This window comes from Podarcis raffonei, chromosome 3, assembly GCF_027172205.1.
Source record: "Podarcis raffonei isolate rPodRaf1 chromosome 3, rPodRaf1.pri, whole genome shotgun sequence".
Classification (NCBI taxonomy): Eukaryota; Metazoa; Chordata; class Lepidosauria; order Squamata; family Lacertidae; genus Podarcis; species Podarcis raffonei.
Genome location: NC_070604.1, coordinates 1,805,933 through 1,824,467, shown reverse-complemented (window position 1 = coordinate 1,824,467; position 18,535 = coordinate 1,805,933). Strand labels below are relative to the sequence as shown.

The 18,535-nt window shown below is 41.5% G+C and overlaps 1 protein-coding gene across 3 annotated transcripts in view; it reads right to left on the bottom strand.

The window, feature by feature from the left end:
* Positions 1-666: 666 nt before the first annotated feature.
* Positions 667-18,535, bottom strand: part of CLIC5 (chloride intracellular channel 5) — a 55,945-nt gene continuing 38,076 nt past the window's right edge. For all 3 annotated transcript variants that reach the window (XM_053380309.1, XM_053380310.1, XM_053380311.1), the window contains exons 5-6: positions 5,328-5,509; positions 667-2,090 (exon numbers count right to left, since the gene is read on the bottom strand). In XM_053380309.1, coding sequence (XP_053236284.1) covers positions 1,923-2,090; positions 5,328-5,509 — 350 coding nt within the window. In that variant the 3' untranslated portion in view covers positions 667-1,922. The remainder of the gene's footprint in view (positions 2,091-5,327; positions 5,510-18,535) is intronic.

Here is an 18,535-nt window from a genome sequence, read left to right as displayed (position 1 = left end):
GCCATCCCCTACCCCTCCTAATTCAAGGGTATTCCCTTAAAGGAATCTGAGGGGTGTGGTCTCTGTCTGAACCCCCGATTGGAGGCTTGGGCCATGGCACGACCCCTAGCAGTGACCCTGGGGGAGTTCCTAGTTGATGTGCATCAGCAGGGCTCCCCCTCTTGGAGGTTAACCCTTCTGAGACTCCCTGCAGACGGGCAGGAGTCAGATATAGTCGGTTTGCTTCCAGTGCCTAAGCCAATACCACTCATTCTGTAACCAATAAAGCTGTGGCCTTTTTTAGCCCATTAACCTAAACTACTGGTTTCATTCTTACATCTCGGGGTGGCTTGGGACCTCGCCATGCAAACCCAGTTTCTGCAAAATAGATCCAGGGAATGCTAAAGAACCCCGATCGCAAAATGTGATATTTGCCTTCTCTTTGCAAGCACCGGGTGTCCTTCTTTTCTTTCTTTTTAAAAAGGTGTAGCTTAAGGAACTGCAGTGGAGAAAAAAGCAGAACAGCAACACATTGTTGAACCTACTTGCAGAATTGTTCTATATGATTCAGAGCCAAACCTTTTGCCTTCCAAAATGTTAGGAAATATGAGCTAAAACACCTAAATTTATAAATAAATGAATGAATAAATGAATGAATGAATGAATGAATAAATAAATAAATAAATAAATGCTTTAAAGTAATTTATGGAACAAAATATCCATTGGCTTTAAGCAGAACTCTTAATACAAAGGCTAGATCGAGCACAGAATAATCCATTTCATAAAATCAGTTTAGGTGAAGTCCAACTTCATGCCAACAGACACAGCAGAATTTCCCTTCCTCTGAATCCTGCTTCTCACCCCTTCACCCCCATTCCCCCCCCCCAATCTGCTCTGGAGGGTCCTTCAACCCCCACAATAGTTTTTACGAGCACGCAAGGAGCTGTAGGAGAGAATGTAGGGGAATCTGCTGCCCAGGGGGAAGTTACAATTGGATGTTACCCTCTGTCAGCACAAAGAAACCCACCAACTCTCGGAAGCAGTTATATACCTGCCAAACTTCAACCGAGTGTTGGCAGTGGGGAATAACTTTTTAAAAAAACAAACTGCTGTTTTCAGGATTTCTAGACCAAATGACGACTTAGGAATAGACAATGAACTCCATTTCTTATCCATTCACATGAGGAATCAGATTTCTGTTGCATGCTTCTTCTTCTTTTCTTAACATGCTGAGATGTTCGAAAGGATACTATAGATTGTGAGTTAGCTGTGAAGAGCCGTTCAATATATATATATCTAAATTCCATCTCAGTATTATCCGAGTTTCTTTTCAATATTACCTACGCTGTTTTTGTATTACTATTGCTCCTCCAAATATCCTTGAATCATATATGTAGACAAAGTTATTGCATTCACTATTTCCCCACTGCTGGGGCCTCTGCTGAGCAAATCTGCGTCCTGCGCCAGCATTCACTCAGGCTTCCCCACTAGCAGGAGACTTCTCTCAGAACTGTCTCCTTGCTCTAGGAGGGCAGGACATGCTTCGAATGATGCTTCCCATTCCCTAAAGTTATGCTCCCCGCACGACAATGTCCCCTTTCTCACTGTCAGTCCTATTTTCCCTCCAATGCTATTGACGGTGTATTTTTAAATAGAACACATCAAGGGTCCATGAAAAAAGGTAGAAATACCCCAAACCCAAATAATTCTTTACATTCATGTTCTACTTAACTTTGAAATTTATAGCTATAGAATGTACTGTTAGCAGGAGGCTATTTAATCAAACATGGTGATTTCAAAACACTGGTCATAAATGATAAAATTTGTTCCAGCGAATTAGTACACATTTCAGAAGTAATGTTTCCTCTTCTGCATTGCTACCTTGCATTTTCTCGAGGGAACAGATAAGTTTATTTCCAGCCATCCAGTGAAATAGATTTTGATTAGAATTTGCTGAGCCGTTTGGCTACATCAGCATAAGCTATTTCAATTTCTTTGTCCGCAGCACAAGTGTTGATGAATTCATCCCGAGCATAAGCATTTTTCAGGTATCGCCAAAGTCCCGTCATTTCTGCTGGAAACTCATAGTTTCGATATTTCTTCGTTACAATCTAGAATGAAGACCCCCCCCCAAAAAAAACCTGCTTTTAATACTTGAATATTATTAATAATTTTTGTAACATATGGACAAAACTGCCCCCCCCCCGCTGTCCAAGATCTTGTGAGATCGGGAGATCTTGGATGGCCCTACAAGATAAAATAGTCATGGGAGACTTTAACCAATATCTGTTGGAATGCAAACTCTGCCAAGAATGAAAGGTCCAACAAATTCCTCCATTGTCTTGCTGACAATTTCATTTCCCAGAAGGTGGAAGAAGCATCAAGGGGATCATTTAGTTTGGACCTGGTCCTCACAAACAGAAGAACTAATTGGAGAAGTCTGCTCCCCTTCCCCGGGGGGCGGTGTTGCAGGAAGGCACCCGGGACCTCCCAGTGACCTGCCAGGAGGGTGGAGGGATGCTGCCCGCGTCACTGTGACTCCCGGTCGTGCCACGCCCCCAGCTGACCAATTGGCACAGCTGGGGGGGGGTGACCACTTGCCGTTTAAACTGCGGCGTGGCCGGGGTGTGTGTCCTTTCACCTCCTTGCCGGATTTCCCAGGCCACCCACTTTCTTTTTATGCGTTGCTATGACATTGACTTTGCTATGGACTAAGGTTGGCTGCCATGTTGTTGGGGCCAGGTAGGAATTTTTCCACTTGGCAAATTGGCACCAGCCATTTGGGTTTCACCTACCTCGTAGCAATTGTCACAACTTTGTGAGGTAAGCCTTTGTGATGGGAGGGGAGGTTGTAACCTCTGCCTGCCCCTCCTCAATAAGGGCATCCTGTTAAAAGGATCCATGGGCTAGGGCCATGCCACGACCCATTGGGGACGCTCCGATTTGACGTATGTCTACCCTTAGTGTGACTCCTTGCAGATGGACAGGAGTCAGGATATAGCCTGGTCTTACCCAATGCCTAAGTCAAATTGCTCACATCTGTAACCAATAAAGTTGTGCCCTATTTTAGCCCATTAACCTAAATTATCCATGTCCATGTGTGTTTATTATATAAGGGAACTGTGGGACCCGGGGCCTTGCCATGCAAGTGGAAGTACTGGGAAACTTGGGAGGAAGTGATCATGTCCTCCTGGGTTTCATGATACAGAGGCAGGAGAAAAGAATTTAAGAAGGCCAATTTCAAAAAGCTGAAGGAGCTACTGGGTGAGATCCCATGGTCAGAAATACTCAAAGAGAAGGGAGTCCAAGATGGATGGGAGTTTCTTAAAGGAGAAATATGGAAGGCCTAAATGCAGATAATTCCAACATGAAAGAAAAGTGGGAGGCATCTAAAGATACCAGTGTGGATGCATAAGGAGCTTATAGATGAGCTTAGATTTAAGAAGGGTGTATATATGAAATGGAAGAAAGGGGAAATCACAAAGGAGGAGTAAACACAAGAAGCCAACAGTTGTGGTGGGGAGCTCAGGTGGGCCAAAGCTCAAAACAAGGTCCCACTTGCAAGAGAGATTTTTTTTTAAAAAAAGCTTTCTTTGGCTATGTTCAAAGCAAGAGGAAGAACAAGCAAGTTCCATCATACGAGGAAGCTGGCAAAATGTTGGTTCAATGAGGAAACTGTTAGGTGGATTTGGAATTGTGGGGATGCTCATCATATTTGCAGACAACATGGTGGAAGAAGATTGGAAGAAATTTAAAGCTTATTTACAGAAACATTGTAAAATTAAGGAATGTTAGAAGGATGTTGGAATGAAGTTACGTGGTTTTAGCAGAAATGTTATAAAAGATTAAGAAAAAATAGATTGTTAATTGGTGAGAATGTAGAGTTACATTATATTAAGATAAATTATTAGGATAAAAATAAAGAGGGAAAGGATTTGCTGAAATAGCTAACTGAACTAGAATACAAAAAAGGGAGGTGTGAGGAGGTCAAGGAAACAAGCAAATGAAAGATAAGTTATGGAAGGATTGATTGGTGTTTTTTTTGGTCTTAATTGTTTCTATTTTTCTGTGTTTTTGCACTTTTTCTCTTTTCTTTTTTTCAATTTTGTAATCTTCCAAAACCTTAATAAATATCATTAAAAAATAAATAAATTTGCAGACAACACAAACCTAGGAGAAGCAACTAATGCCGCAGAAGACAGAATCAGGATTCAAAATGACCTTAATAGGTTGCAGAACCAGGCCCAAACTAAAAAACGGAATTTCAGTGGGGACAAATGTCAGGTTATGCACTTAGGTATGAAGAACTAGATGCACAAATATAAGGCTTAATGTGGCTTACAGCTGGCTTACTAGCAGTACATGTGAAAAGGATCTAGGGGTCTTGGTGGACCACAAGCTTAACATGAGTCAACAGTGTGATGCAGCAAAAGAAAAAAAAAGGGGGGGGGAGCTAATGCTATTCTAGGCTGCATCTACAGAAGTCTAGTGTCCAGATCAAGGGAAGTCATAGTGCCACTTTATTCTGCTGCGGCCAGACCACACCACACCTGGAATGCTATGTCCAGTTCTCGGCACCACAATTTAAGAAGGATACTGACAAGCTGAAACAAGGGCGATCAAGATGGTCAAGGGTCTGGAAACCAAGACTTCTGAGGAAGCTGGGTATGTTTAGACCGCGTGCCATGTTGATTCAGTTAGAAGTGCCCTTTTGGTTTTTATGTTGCTGGCATCAAAATTTTGACCTGACCCCAAGTACCAGAAGTGTATTGGGTTTCTACTGATCCTGCTGATTGAAAAGATACTGCAGAGTAGTAAGACACTGAAAGATAAGTGTGGTCAGAGCACCAAGGAACTGCTGACCATCCTTTGCTAAGCTGATTGCTTGTTAATTATCAAGAGCGATCAGCTGATATTCCTTAATGGGCTCAATGGTGAAGATATTTTCTCAAGGGGAAATCTTCGCACAGGGTGCAGTCTGCCTGTGTAGTCAGAAGTCATGGAGGCTGCTTACTGAATTTGAGCAGCATCAGCTGTGAACTTAGCATGTCTGGAGGTGGCTTGGAGGTCCCCACCTGTGAATCTTGGGCAGGGAACCTGGGGATCTCATGCAGGTTTAGCAGTTATGCTGCCAGCTTTAGCAATCTGATGTGTTTGCAGTGTGCTCTGCTGGGACTTTTGTAAATAAGACAGGTCACCCAAGGCTGCAGTGATCTCCCTCTCATCCAAAGGTTTATGTAGGGCTCCTTCTCCTAGGCTTCTCACTGCTCAGGGAAATGCAAAGCATGTAAAACCATGAGAGGAATGGTGGCAAAGAGGTGCCTGTTCTGAAGACAAATTCTTTTCACCTTGACAACATGAAGTTTGGGCAGAAGGTTGCAGTCGGCAAGAGTCAGCTCATCCCCATCCAAGAACTTGCGTTTCGACACTTTCTCCACCTCTGTGCTACTTGCATCTATCTCTTCAGGTAAAGGATTTCTCAGATAGTCATCCAGTTTCTTCAAAGCCTTTGTTAAACCTCTCTCCAGGCCTGTGTCAAGAAACAAATAAAGAGAAGAGTAAATAAAACAGAATTTCCAATAAAGTTCACAGCCATATACAGAAAACTTTGGACCTAGTCTGCTGGCAAAGCTTGTGATAGTTGTGTGTCTGGCCTATGTACTGTTGGGGTGATGAATCCTAGTCTTCACTAATAAAGACTGACTGTGGGACAGACAAAAGAAAAGGAAAGTCCAAAACCCTATCTTCTACACACCACCCTGGAAACCTTAGAGCATTTTTGGGATACTTGGGACTATTACATTGAGCTTCTGGTCTCGTACAGAGCAATCACAAGCCTGCTGTTGGCTTGGCACTTCATCATGGCACTGTTATTTTTGGACATTCCCCAAAATGCAGAATGAATCTCATCTCTCTGCTCCAGCCATTCTCTCTCCTTCTAAAACTTTGCAATTATAAAAATCTCTGTGCCACTTAAATAAAAAAGTATTGAAAACTTAGTTCAGTATCTTTGCCTTCACAACATTCAGACGATTCGAAGAGGAGTCTGTGATGCCAAACTGCCTGGCCTTGCATGACCAGGATCTTAGAATATATCAGACGAGTAATCTGACAACAAAATCAAATGCTATGAAAGAGTCATGGGGAGTCAACAACAGACAAACGGGTCTAAGGTTCAATACTATGCACATTTACCTAGGAATAAATCCCATTAAACTCAGTAGGACTTACTTCTGAGTAATTGCAATTAGGATTTTGCTGCACAGTGTATATTCAGTAGATTTTGATGATGATGATGATTTATCAAATTTAAATTCCCCCTCTCACAAACACATTTTAAAGGCTGCAGAATATTAATCAGCCAAAGACATGGTTGAGGAGGAACTTTTTTGCCTTGTGCCTAAATATGTAAAATGAAGGTGCCAGGTGAATCTCCCTAGGGAGAGCATTCCACAAATGGGGAACCACTACAGAAAAGGCCCCGTTCTCCTGTTTCCACCTTCCGGACTTCACATGGAGGCGGCACACAGAGGAGGGCCTCAGAGGATGATTGTGGTTTATATGGAGAGAGTCAGTCCTTGAGGTATTGCGGTCCTGAGCCATTTAAGGCTTTATAGGTCAAAACCAGCACTTTGAATTGGACCTGGGAACTAATTGGCAGCCAGTGCAGTCAGGCCAGGATCGGTGTCATGTGTTCCTGGTGAGCAATCTGGCTGCTGAATTCTGCACCAGCTGAAGTTTCCGAACTGTCTCCAGAGGCAGCCCTGTGTATAACGCATTGCAGTTACAACTGAACCTTTAGTTGACTAACAGACAAAAGCTATGATCAAGCTTTACAAACACAGAGAATCTCTGTTGTTGTTTTTTTTTTGGGGGGGGGGGATCCAAGCTATAAATGACAGAACTTACCTATACTAAAAAATAAAAAAAACCAAGAGGCTGTTATTTTTTACTTTATAAAAACTTCCCCAAAAGCCAGAGGGCCAGAATGAGGCAGGTAGAGCTTTTGCTAAATTGTCCAGGGGAAGAGGGCTGAGCCCCCCCTCAAATGATCAGGCAAACCCCACAAAGTCCTGCTGTTGTAAGTCAAAGCTAAAAATGTGAAGTTCATCTTTTTAAAAATTGTTTATAAAATGCCACATAATTCTCTATTTCATGCTCTCATCAAAGCAAGCACACATTGAGCAAGATTCCAGGAGCATTCGAGAAATGATGATGCTGTGAACTATATTATTCACAAAATGATATATTTGTAAAACCCGTTTTCATAATAATAAAAGTGGTTGGCACCACTTTCCACAGGTAATCTCCTTTCCACATAAACATAGATCATAGTAAAATTAAGCAAAATTACACAAACAGAAATATGTTATATGGCTGGAATTAATGTGATGAAACACACATTGAAGTTTTCAAAAACAATTATGGAATCTTATGAAAGAACATCAAAATTTCAAAAGTGAACAAGCTGCAAAGTGAGATGGGCTGAATAATTCACAGAAAATGAACAAAGTGAGACAGCATCACAGATTAGATCATTAGCCAAGGCTGATTGATAAATGAGAGGGAGGGAGGGAGGGAGGGATGGGGCTGACTGCAGCCTTAGCTGTATGGCAAGAGAAGGGGAGACAAAGTGGAGACTGAGAATGAAGATATCCATGAACAGTGCCGTTCACATACACTGCAAATCCCTTTTGATTTAAACTTATAACTTCCCCCTCTTAAATACACTTACGGAGTCTTTTGTATATTGAAGAACCGACAGTAATACTTAAGGTTAAAGCACCAGGATATGTTAATAAGATTGTTTATACCAATAAATGTTTTATTGTCTCGCACAGGCAGATCTTATAGGCATATTACCTGCCTTAAATAAACTGTCATTAGATCCTTATTCCCAAGCTGCCTATCATCACAACTCTCTTCTCTTTCCCATTTCTAAAATTTGAGAATATGTTGTTTCTGCTCAATGGCTCTACTTTTCCTACTTCCAAAGTTGCCCCTTTGCATTGGTTCTGCTGAAATCACTTTAATGAAAATGCCCAGCAACCCGTTTCCTGCTACAACACATGATCTCTTACCATGTTCTTCTTTTAGATTTAAATTGTAAATATTTATCCTTCAGGGCTGAGAGAGATGACAGGGGAGACCAGGGGTGGGCAAGGGGCAGCATTTTGGGAAAATTGTGAATGAAACTCTGTATCCCAATGACTGGAAATGAATCATATATTGGTGGAATCAGGTTGAGGAATCAATCCATGTCACAACTGAATTCCATGGGATTCAATGACATCTCCTGGCCTTAACCTGTCAGGGAAGGTGCACAAGTACAAAGGGGGGGGGGATGACAAAAACTTATTTCTTCAGGTCTTCAAAGGCATTAGGGTGAACCGGCTGGTCCAGTGCCCTATGAAAGTTCTTCCCCCAGGAGGTGCCATTGGGCTGTCAGCTTTGTCTTCCTGGAGGTGGTGGTGGGCAAGGGTCTTTCCCACGTCCTCCCCTCCTGGAACATCTCCCCCTCTGACTTGGGCAACTCTGCAAGGCTTGTGTTCAAGGCTGGCAAGGAGCCATGCACAAAAGCAGGCCTTTTAAGGAACTATAACACACACCAGAACAAGGGCCCATTTATCATTTTTTAAAGCAGTGATATAAAGTGATTGAAGTATTGCCATTTCTCAGACAAAAGTGTTACTATCTCTAATTTAATAAACCCTAAATTTAATTTTTGCACTTGATATTCTACTGCCCGATTAATCTCCTTCAGCTGCATTTTTCTATGCAAGCCACACTGAAATGACAATATTGGCAGGGTGCATAGAACACTATTTTTAGGGCAGCCCTGGAAATATGGAGAATTTCCTTTTCTTTTTCGAACCTATTAACACCGATTGAATAAAAGGTTTTCCTTGCACAGTAAGCAAAGAATAATATTGTTTTACTGTCCCATTCAAAATCAAGTTATTTACTTAATTTAACTCAATTGGATTTTTGAAATTCTGGCTCAACCATCTATTTTTCAGTGGTGGCCGTCTTCAGATAGGCTTGCCTGCACTTGCCCATCTGCTTCCTATTTCCCATTTGAGGAGGTGGTGGAGAGGAAATGGAGAGCATGGCTTATATTCTGTCTCTTAGAAGAAGCATGGCCAGCACCTGCCTTCTTGGGAGCCTCTCTGATCTCCACGCAAGTCTGACTCCTTCGCCCTCACCTGTTCTCTGGCTCCACAATAGAGATGAAACCACCCAGTGTTCAAGGTTTCTAAAGCTATGGGGCACACCTGCTCAGGCATTGCATATAAAATACAGAAGAAAAATACTGCCGGTGAGTAACTTTTTTCAAAATGTAAAGATTTCATAATTTTCACAATTTGGTGTGCGACTGAAGAGGCAGATAAAATTTGCTTTTGGAGATGAGTCTGGCCCCATGTCGCCAACTGGCCATTCCCATTTTAGAGAAACAGCAGTGTTTTTATGACGGCAACACTATTCCGGGAACTAGACCCCAAGCCTCCAATTATATTAACTGTATCTTGCACAGCTATTCAGACATTTGCATAAGACAGACCCATATCCCCCCCCCCCAAAATCATGCAGGATAGAGCAGTGCATCCCTGCCACTGAACCTTGGGCAGCACCCAGGGCCCCACAGTCTGCTCAGGGACTCTCTCCCTTGCTTGCCTGCCCCCCTAGTTTTGCCATAGCCTTTTGGGGGGGGAGGGAAGGCTGGAGGACTTGTTAAAGGAAATTGGACATAAAAGGGGAACATTTATTAGAGAGAGAGAGAGAGAGAGAGAGAGGGAGAGAATATAAAAAGGAATGGGATAAGAAAGGGACACTGTTATGGGAGGAAGAAAGGCATGTAAAAGGACCAGGGAGGAGGAATGAAACAAACTGGCAGTGTGGGAGCAGTGGTGTAGAGATGTCCGATCTGGCTATGGTGAGGCAATACAACTTAATTGCATCTTATTTGGACTGTAACACACTCTGTGTGAATGTCTGAAAAATGTCCAGAAATTTCAGAACACTGAAACCATTCAACTGCCTGGGACGGTCTTAGCCTGACTCCAGCACGGCAGGCTTTCTACCCATCTGTTTCTAGGTACAATCCAAATAACTAGGTATAACCTACAAAGCCCCAAATGGCTTGACAGCAGGTTCCCTGAAAGACCACATTCCATCCTATGAGCCCATTTTCAGGATCTTCAGGGCTTCTTGGTGATATGAGCTCCTTGCCAGGGAGGCCTCTCTTTTCAGCCTGAAGACCTTCCGGAAGCAGCCAAAGGTGTTTTTGTTCCGACTGGCCTTGAGCCTGATCCATTCTTTTATTTCCTATCCCACCCTTTCCTCAGGGCAGCGTGCAAAACAGAGGCCCACCCCTACAATTCATTTTATCTTCACAATAACCTTGTGAGGTAGGAGAGGCTGAGAGAGAATAACTGGCCCAAAGCTACTCATTGCCTTGAGGGTCTGGACCTCCGTGTTAACCATTTGATGGACAGGGCTGGATGGAAACATCATGGACCAACAAGAATACCTTTCCAGGCAATGACCCAACAATTCTTGAGAACAGAAGCCACTTTTCATACAAATGAGGGCGAGTTCTTCTGCCTCCGTTATGTAACTCCTTACTAGTTATGAGGGGAAGTAGTTCATGCAGCCACATATGGGAATGGCTGAAGCCTTCCTGACAACGCTTCAGAGCTCTCTTTTTTCCTAAGGCAAGCAGACTTCCTTTCAGGCTGCAATATGAAGCCACCCCAAAATGACCTCTGTAAACCTGCAAGCTGCTTAATTGTCACGCGGAGGCATGTTTAACAAACTATGACCTGTGTACAAAATGAATCGTGACTGCTGCTACCTTTGGCCACTGATTGATGCCTTTTCTTTTTACTGCTCTTTTCCACCCACACAAGATTTATCCCATAACACACACAAATGAATTGGATGAAATATGCAATGAGTGAAAAGGGGAAACTGTACATAAATATTCAGTCTCACACAAACAATCTGAGATTTATTTTTCCTTAAAACACACACACACCACCTTTCATGATCACTTCCAGATTCATAGCATATTGCATGAGGTCTATTGCATTTTTCTGGTTTGTTCCCACTACTTTGGAACAGAAAATTAAGGTAAAATACAACAAAATCAAACCATTCCGCTTCATTAGGCAGTCTGATTTAAAGACCACATCTTAGTTAAACTTCACATAATCTGGACAAGTAATACCCTAATGCAAATTTCAACCTCCTTAATTTTCTTTATAAATTCATCTTCAGCAAGTAAACTGCTCATCTAGATATTGTTTTTACCATGGGGCAGGTTTTGTACCCTTGGCTAATCTTGCTTTGGATGGCAGCTTCAGGAGTCTCTGTGCTGAAGCCATGCAGATCTCGAGTGGAGACCATGAGAAGTCAGCTTGAGAACTAAGTTGGCACCAAAAAATGAAGAAATAAAAGGGGTGTCTGTAGGAAAAAATGAATATAAAGTCAAAGCGTTTGCGGACGATCTGGTAATAACGGTAGAAGAACCAGCAGAAAGTGTTAAAAGAATTTTAGAAGGAATAGATCAATTTGGTCAAGTTGCAGGATTTTACTTAAATAAAAGAAAGACCAAAATTATTGCTAAAAATATGAATCAAGAACTAATAGAGGCAATGCAACAACAGACAGGGATTGAAGTGGTGAATAAAGTGAAGTATTTAGGAATATGGTTAACTCCCAAGAATATTGATTTGTTTCAAAACAATTACCTGTTTGGAATGGAATAAAAAGGGATCTGGAGGTGTGGGGAAGATTGAAATTATCTTTTTGGGGGAGAATATCTACAATTAAGATGAGTGTGCTGCCAAAGATGTTATTTTTATTTCAATCACTACTGATAATCAAGGGGGCATTAGTATTTAAAGAATGGCAAAAAACAATTTCAAGATATATCTGGCAGGACAAGAAGCCAAGGATTCAGTTTAAGTTACTAACTGATGCGAAAGAAAGAGGCGGCTTCGCTCTGCCAGACTTGAAATTATATTATGAAGCATCATGCCTCTGTTGGTTAAAGGAATGGATTAAACTAGAGAATGGGGAGTTGTTGGACTTAGAAGGATTTGACAATAGATTTGGTTGGCATGCATATTTATGGTATGAAAAGAAGAAAATTCATAAAGGGTTTGAAAACCACATCTCCCGAAGATTGCTGATAGAGGTATGGGAGAGGTATAAAATTTTGCTTGAACCAAGACTCCCCCACTGGATTTCACCACTAGAAGTGATGAGTGTGAAAAAGATTAATATGGGGGGGGATGGATAACATATGGAGAATTGATAGTAAGAGAGGGGGGGAAATGGAAAATGAAATCTTATGAAGATGTGAAAAAATTTGTTTATGATTGGTTGCATTATTATCAGGTCAATGAAATGTCCAAGAAAGATTGTAAAGAGCGTGGATATGAAGAAAAAGAATCAAAATATCAAACAGAGGTATTGAATAATGAGTATAAAAATTTGTCAAAAATGTATAAAATGTTGCTGGAATGGCATACAAAAGATGAAGAGGCCAAATCAGTAATGATACATTGGGCCAGAGATTTTGGGTATAATATACAATATGATGATTGGATGAAATTATGGAATGAGAGGTTAAAATTTACAGCCTGTACTGCGTTGAAGGAAAATATAATGAAAATGGTATACAGATGGTATATAACGCCAGTAAAACTGGCTAAAATGTATAAAACATGCAATAAGTGTTGGAAATGTAAAGAAAAAGAAGGAACTGTCTATCATATGTGGTGGGAGTGTAAAAGGGTGAAAGGCTTCTGGGAAATGATATACAATGAATTGAAAAAGATGTTGAAATATACGTTTGTTAAGAAACCGGAGGCCTTCTTACTAGGATTGGTAGGTAATGAAATTAATAAGAAAGATTGTAAACTTTTCCAATACGGAGTAACAGCAGCAAGAATACTTCTGGCGCAAAGATGGAAGCAGAAATAAATTCCAACGGTGGAAGAATGGAGAACGAAATTGACTGAATACGCAGAATTGGACAAACTAACAGGGAAGATTTGATACCAGAGAGACCAAAAGTTCATCGAGGACTGGGGGAGATTTACAGAATATCTGAAAAGCATATGTGATGTACAGATAACGCTTGTTGGTTTTCAAGAGACTCTGTGAAAAATTAAGAAATATTGTAAAAAAGAGAGTAAGAAGGGAGAGGTGATTTTTAAAGGCAATAATAAGTTTAGAAATGCGATAACAATATAAATTTAAACGAATGATTGGCAGAGAAACTGAGGGAAGTCAAAAATTGATGAATGTGTGATAAAATGTGAATTGATTGTATAAAAATGTTTTGAAAATGAATAAAAATATTTTTTTTTTAAAAAAAGAGAGAACTAAGTTGGCACCAGCACCCAGCAGAAAGCGCTTCTGTTACGGAGCACATGTGCACAGACACACCTTGATTTACTTGGGGGTTCCTTCCCCTCTTTCCACTCCTCAACGGAGTAATCCGTACATATAAATATAACTGAGATCTAAGACCCACCTAGTCCAGCACTCACCTCAGAATGGCAACCAGGAAAAGTATACCTGGAGAGAGACTCCTTGTGATCACTTGCAATGGTTATTTTAATTGTTATTGCTGTTGTAAGTTTTTAACCTTTTTTTTGTTACTTTGTAAGTCACACTGAGCCTTTTGAGTATAAGGCAACATATAAATAAAGTTGTAATAATAAAATATAACAATTGCTCCTTACAAACTGCTCTGAAATTTATTTTCCTCTTTGCATGCAGGTAGAATTGAATCAAATAATTATAATTTTTAAACATTAAATCATCTGATATTTTTCTAGAAAAAAAGGTGTCAAAACTCACCATGAACCCTTGTTCTCTTATAATGACAATGGCACCCAACTGAGAGAGGCCAGAACTGAGTTCCAGCTGGGGAAAAAAAGCCCTTATTAAATCAGACATGAAAAGATACTTCCATTAGAGGTATTTATCAAATTCTTAAAAAGTTTCCATGTAGGTAATATAATTGTGGGTGAAGATAAGGTGCGAGATTGGCTGCACTATTTTCAAATAAGAGAAGTCTATAACTTGGATAAAAAAATAGGCTTCCAGGTGGAAAAATCTAAATTGGAAACTGAGTTGTTAGAATCCAAAACTAAAACACTCTCAAGAATGTATAACTTGCTGCTAAAATGGAATACGCAGGATGAAACAGTTAAATCTGCTATGATTAAATGGGCACAAGATGTTGGTCATAACATCATGTTTGCTGACTGGGAATGGTTGTGGACCACAGGTATGAAATTTATGGCATGTAATGCCCTAAGAGAGAATATTATGAAAATGATATATAGGTGGTACATGACACCAGTCAAGCTTGCAAAAATCTACCACTTGCCTGACAATAAATGTTGGAAGTGTAAAGAAAGTGAAGGAACATTCTTTCACCTTTGGTGGACATGCCCAAAGATTAAGGCTTTCTGGGAGATGATATATAATGAAATGAAAAAAATATTTAAATATACATTCCTTAAGAAGCCAGAGGCTTTTCTCTTGGGCATGGTGGGCCAATTGGTGCCAAAGAAAGACAGAAATTTCTTTATGTACGCAACAACAGCAGCAAGAATTCTCATCGCAAAGTATTGGAAGACACAAGAGCTACCCACCCTGGAAGAGTGGCAGATGAAGTTGATAGAGTATATGGAACTGGCGGAAATGACTGGCAGAATCCGAGACCTGGGAGAAGAGTTGGTGGAAGAAGACTGGAAGAAATTCAAAGACTATCTTCAGAAATACTATAAAATTAATGAATGCTAAAACTGTGCTTGGATTGGCAATAAGTGGTAATTAGTGATAAAAGTTAATAAGATTATGCAAAAAAAAGGTATTGATATGCTTGAAAATATGGATATAGTATATGTTATGGTATAAAGTTTAACATTTGAAAAAGGGTAAGAATTTGCTGAATTAAATATTTGAATGGGAATACAAAAGGGGGGAGGTGCGAGGAGGTCAAGAACATAAGCATATGAAATTGAGGTTATTGGAAAAATGGATTGGTTTTAACTCTTCTTTGTTTAAATTTAATTTTTCTTAATTAGTTGTGCTTTCTTTTTGTATTTTTGGTGTTTCTTTCTTTTTTTTGTAATCTAGGGTTTTTTATTCTGTGAATTTCTATTTTTCTTTTCTGTAAAACTTCAATAAAAATCTTTTTAAAAAAAAATATATATAATTGTGGGTGAAATTACTGAGATCCTAAAATGTGCAGGGTGAAGCAATATCTGGGATACAATTTATAGACTTTTAGGACCAAACTGATGTAATGGTCCCATTTCTTTAACCTTAGTTTAGCTGACCCACATATAAAACAGGTGGAGGTACATTATTATAAAAGGTAAAGGTACCCCTGCCCGTACGGGCCAATCTTGCCAGACTCTAGGGTTGTGCGCTCATCTCACTCTATAGGCCGGGAGCCAGCGCTGTCCGCAGACACTTCCGGGTCACGTGGCCAGCGTGACAAGCTGCATCTGGCGAGCCAGAGCAGCGCACGGAATGCTGTTTACCTTCCCGCTGGTAAGCGGTCCCTATTTATCTACTTGCACCCAGAGGTGCCTTCGAACTGCTAGGTTGGCAGGCGCTGGGACCAAACGGCGATCGGCAAGTCCTAGGCTCTGTGGTTTAACCCACAGTGCCACCCGGTAGCTAAAACACATGCAGGTGGGGGAAGATGAACCCTCCCACTACTATTTACCTGTCTGAAGCAGACACCCCCACCTGCCCTACCGCCATCCATTCCCCTAGTGTAGCTCACTTCCTCTACTGGCTCATCTGCAGCCAGTACTCTGAGGAACAAATAGAAAAGCAATGACAAACCTAGACAGCATCTTAAAAAGCAGAGACATCACCTTGCCAACAAAGTTCTGTATAGTTCAAGCTATGGTTTTCCCAGTAGTGATGTATGGAAGTGAGAGCTGGACCATAAAGAAGGCTGATTGCTGAAGAATTGATGCTTTTGAATTATGGTGCTGGAGGAAACTCTTGAGAGTCCCATGGACTACAAGAAGATCAAACACATCCATTCTGAAGGAAATCAGCCCTGAGTGCTCACTGGAAGGACAGATCCTGAAGCTGAGGCTCCAATACTTTGGCCACCTCATGAGAAGAGGAGACTCCCTGGAAAAGACCCTGATGTTGGGAAAGATGGAGGGCACAAGGAGAAGGGGACGACAGAGGACGAGATGGTTGGACAGTGTTCTCAAAGCTACCAGCATGAGTTTGACCCAACTGCGGGAGGCAGTGGAAGACAGGAGGGCCTGGCGTGCTCTGGTCCACGGGGTCACGAAGAGTCGGACACGACTAAATGTCTAAACAGCAACAAAACCATGAGTAGAAAAGGACTTTATACCCCACATTCAAGCACAGCCCCCTCATGGAGGCCCCACTTCAAACAAGCAGTGCCCTCCTGTGCTTGTACCGTGTTCGTGTGAGGACTGCCACTAAGTATAAACTGGGCCAGAAACAGAGGGGAACAAGTGAGTAAAGCATCTCGTACAAATCTTTGAATTTCTCTAGCAGCCACATGCTCAGGCCCAGCAAGCGCTGCTGCTTCTTTTCTGGAAAGAAACTGTGCTTAGTAGATAAGGCCCTTTATCTGCCTCCTTTAAAAATGTCTTTACACCACATACTGAGTGCTAATGCTGCAAGAGAAAAATCAAGACCTAAATGTAAAGCCACATTTTATAAATGAAAGATGATCATTACAGCATTCCAAATTAAGCTGCTGTGTGTTTACACAGACTGTGCAGTGCAATTTAAATGATCAAAGAGCAGCGGGAGATACCTCGAAAACCAGGCATCCCAAAGTAATTTCAGATTTTTACTAAACGTGTTAGGCCATGGCCACAGGAAAATGGAATATCTTCTAGTGTGCTTGGCCTGGACTGCAGTGCCCCCTGGAGTTCTAGAGAACAATTAACAATTTGCAAAAAGAAGGTCCCATTGGTTTCATCTTCTTATATTCTATTTTATGCTTATGTACAAACTGATAAAGAATCCATTTCTGATAAAGGAAACTCCATATTTTAGCGGATGGCTTTGCTGTTGCTGCATTCCCCACGCCAGAAAACTACCACATTTGACACATGGGGAGCATCCTGTCACTGGGTTCATGTCACACGCTAGCTTACGATTTTTGATGACACATTACTAGACACAAGACACATTTTGTGTACACACTGAAGAAGAATGCAACTGCAAAAAGAACAAAAGTCAAATGTATGTGCAAGGTCTTACACAGACTCAGCAGTTACCGGAATGTATTTCTTAATATTCCTCATGACGATACAAGATTCTCTTCTTTCATATCACTTACTTTTTTAACCACCACTGATATCTCTAAAAATTGCTTTTGATTTGTACTGGAATAAAACAGAAAAAAGTACATGAGTGAGACCCAAAACCAAAACGCTCCCTTGTCCCCTGGAGAGTCACAACCAGTTGGCCTTGACCATGCTGCGCTGGAGGGGGCATACATTCCATTCATCTACACACACATACAGTCAGGGCTTGACCCCCACTTCTGCTGACCCATGCTTTCTAGGTACAGGTACAAGTGGTTTCCGTCTTGCCTGGCTCTTTTCTCAGGGAAAACCAGCTCTTCAACTCTTAATTGGAGCAAAGGGTAGTCCACAGAAAAACCGAATTGCTGTTTGCTCCGACTGAGCACCAAAGAACGGTTTTCTTCCAGCGGGAGAGCAGAGGGATGAGAGAAAATATGGATCAGCTCTCAGACCACAAACCAAAAGACAGGCACAAAACGTATGGGATGGGCAGGCAGCACCATTGTACTTTAAAAGCTTAAATATATATATCACAGTACATTTCTGGAAACTAGGCCTGCTATGTTTTCTTGCCTTTTTCTCTATGTCTTTTAACAGAAGCCTGAAACACAAATTAAGCAGATCTGCCATGGAGACAAGGCCAACACACCTACCATCCATGGCACACCCAAAAAACCATTTGGCTGCTTTGAACATTTGGCAGGGATGGTGAAGAAGTCCCAGTGACCTGCGTACCTTTTCCAGTCCCTTTCCTTCCCAGCAACAAAACCTTCTTCCTGTGCAGGCGTATAGCCAGCAACAGGGAGGGCTAGAAAGACACCCAAGAGGTCCTGTGGGACCTGCCCTTAGAAATGACATTCCTGAGCCTGCCCCATCAATACGGGTTACTGCCATCTTGGGATTGTGGCGTGTCCAGTTTTTCCTGCCTCCCAATTCAATTCTGTCCACTAGGAAGAAATGGCTTCACCTAAATACAGGCCCTGATTGACAAGCCAGGTGAAATGGTAAGCAAAGGGTGACTGAGGAAGGTTACACCCATTTGAGCCAGATCCAGACTCAAAGCAGTCCAGACCCAAATCGAAATGGGGTGAAGATTTGTGAATGGCATCAATGGGGGGCGGGCGTGGGGAGCTCTGATTCTAAACTTTCTGCATTCAAAGTTTGCCCCATCATGACAGGCCGGTTTCCTCTGTTAATTTCTC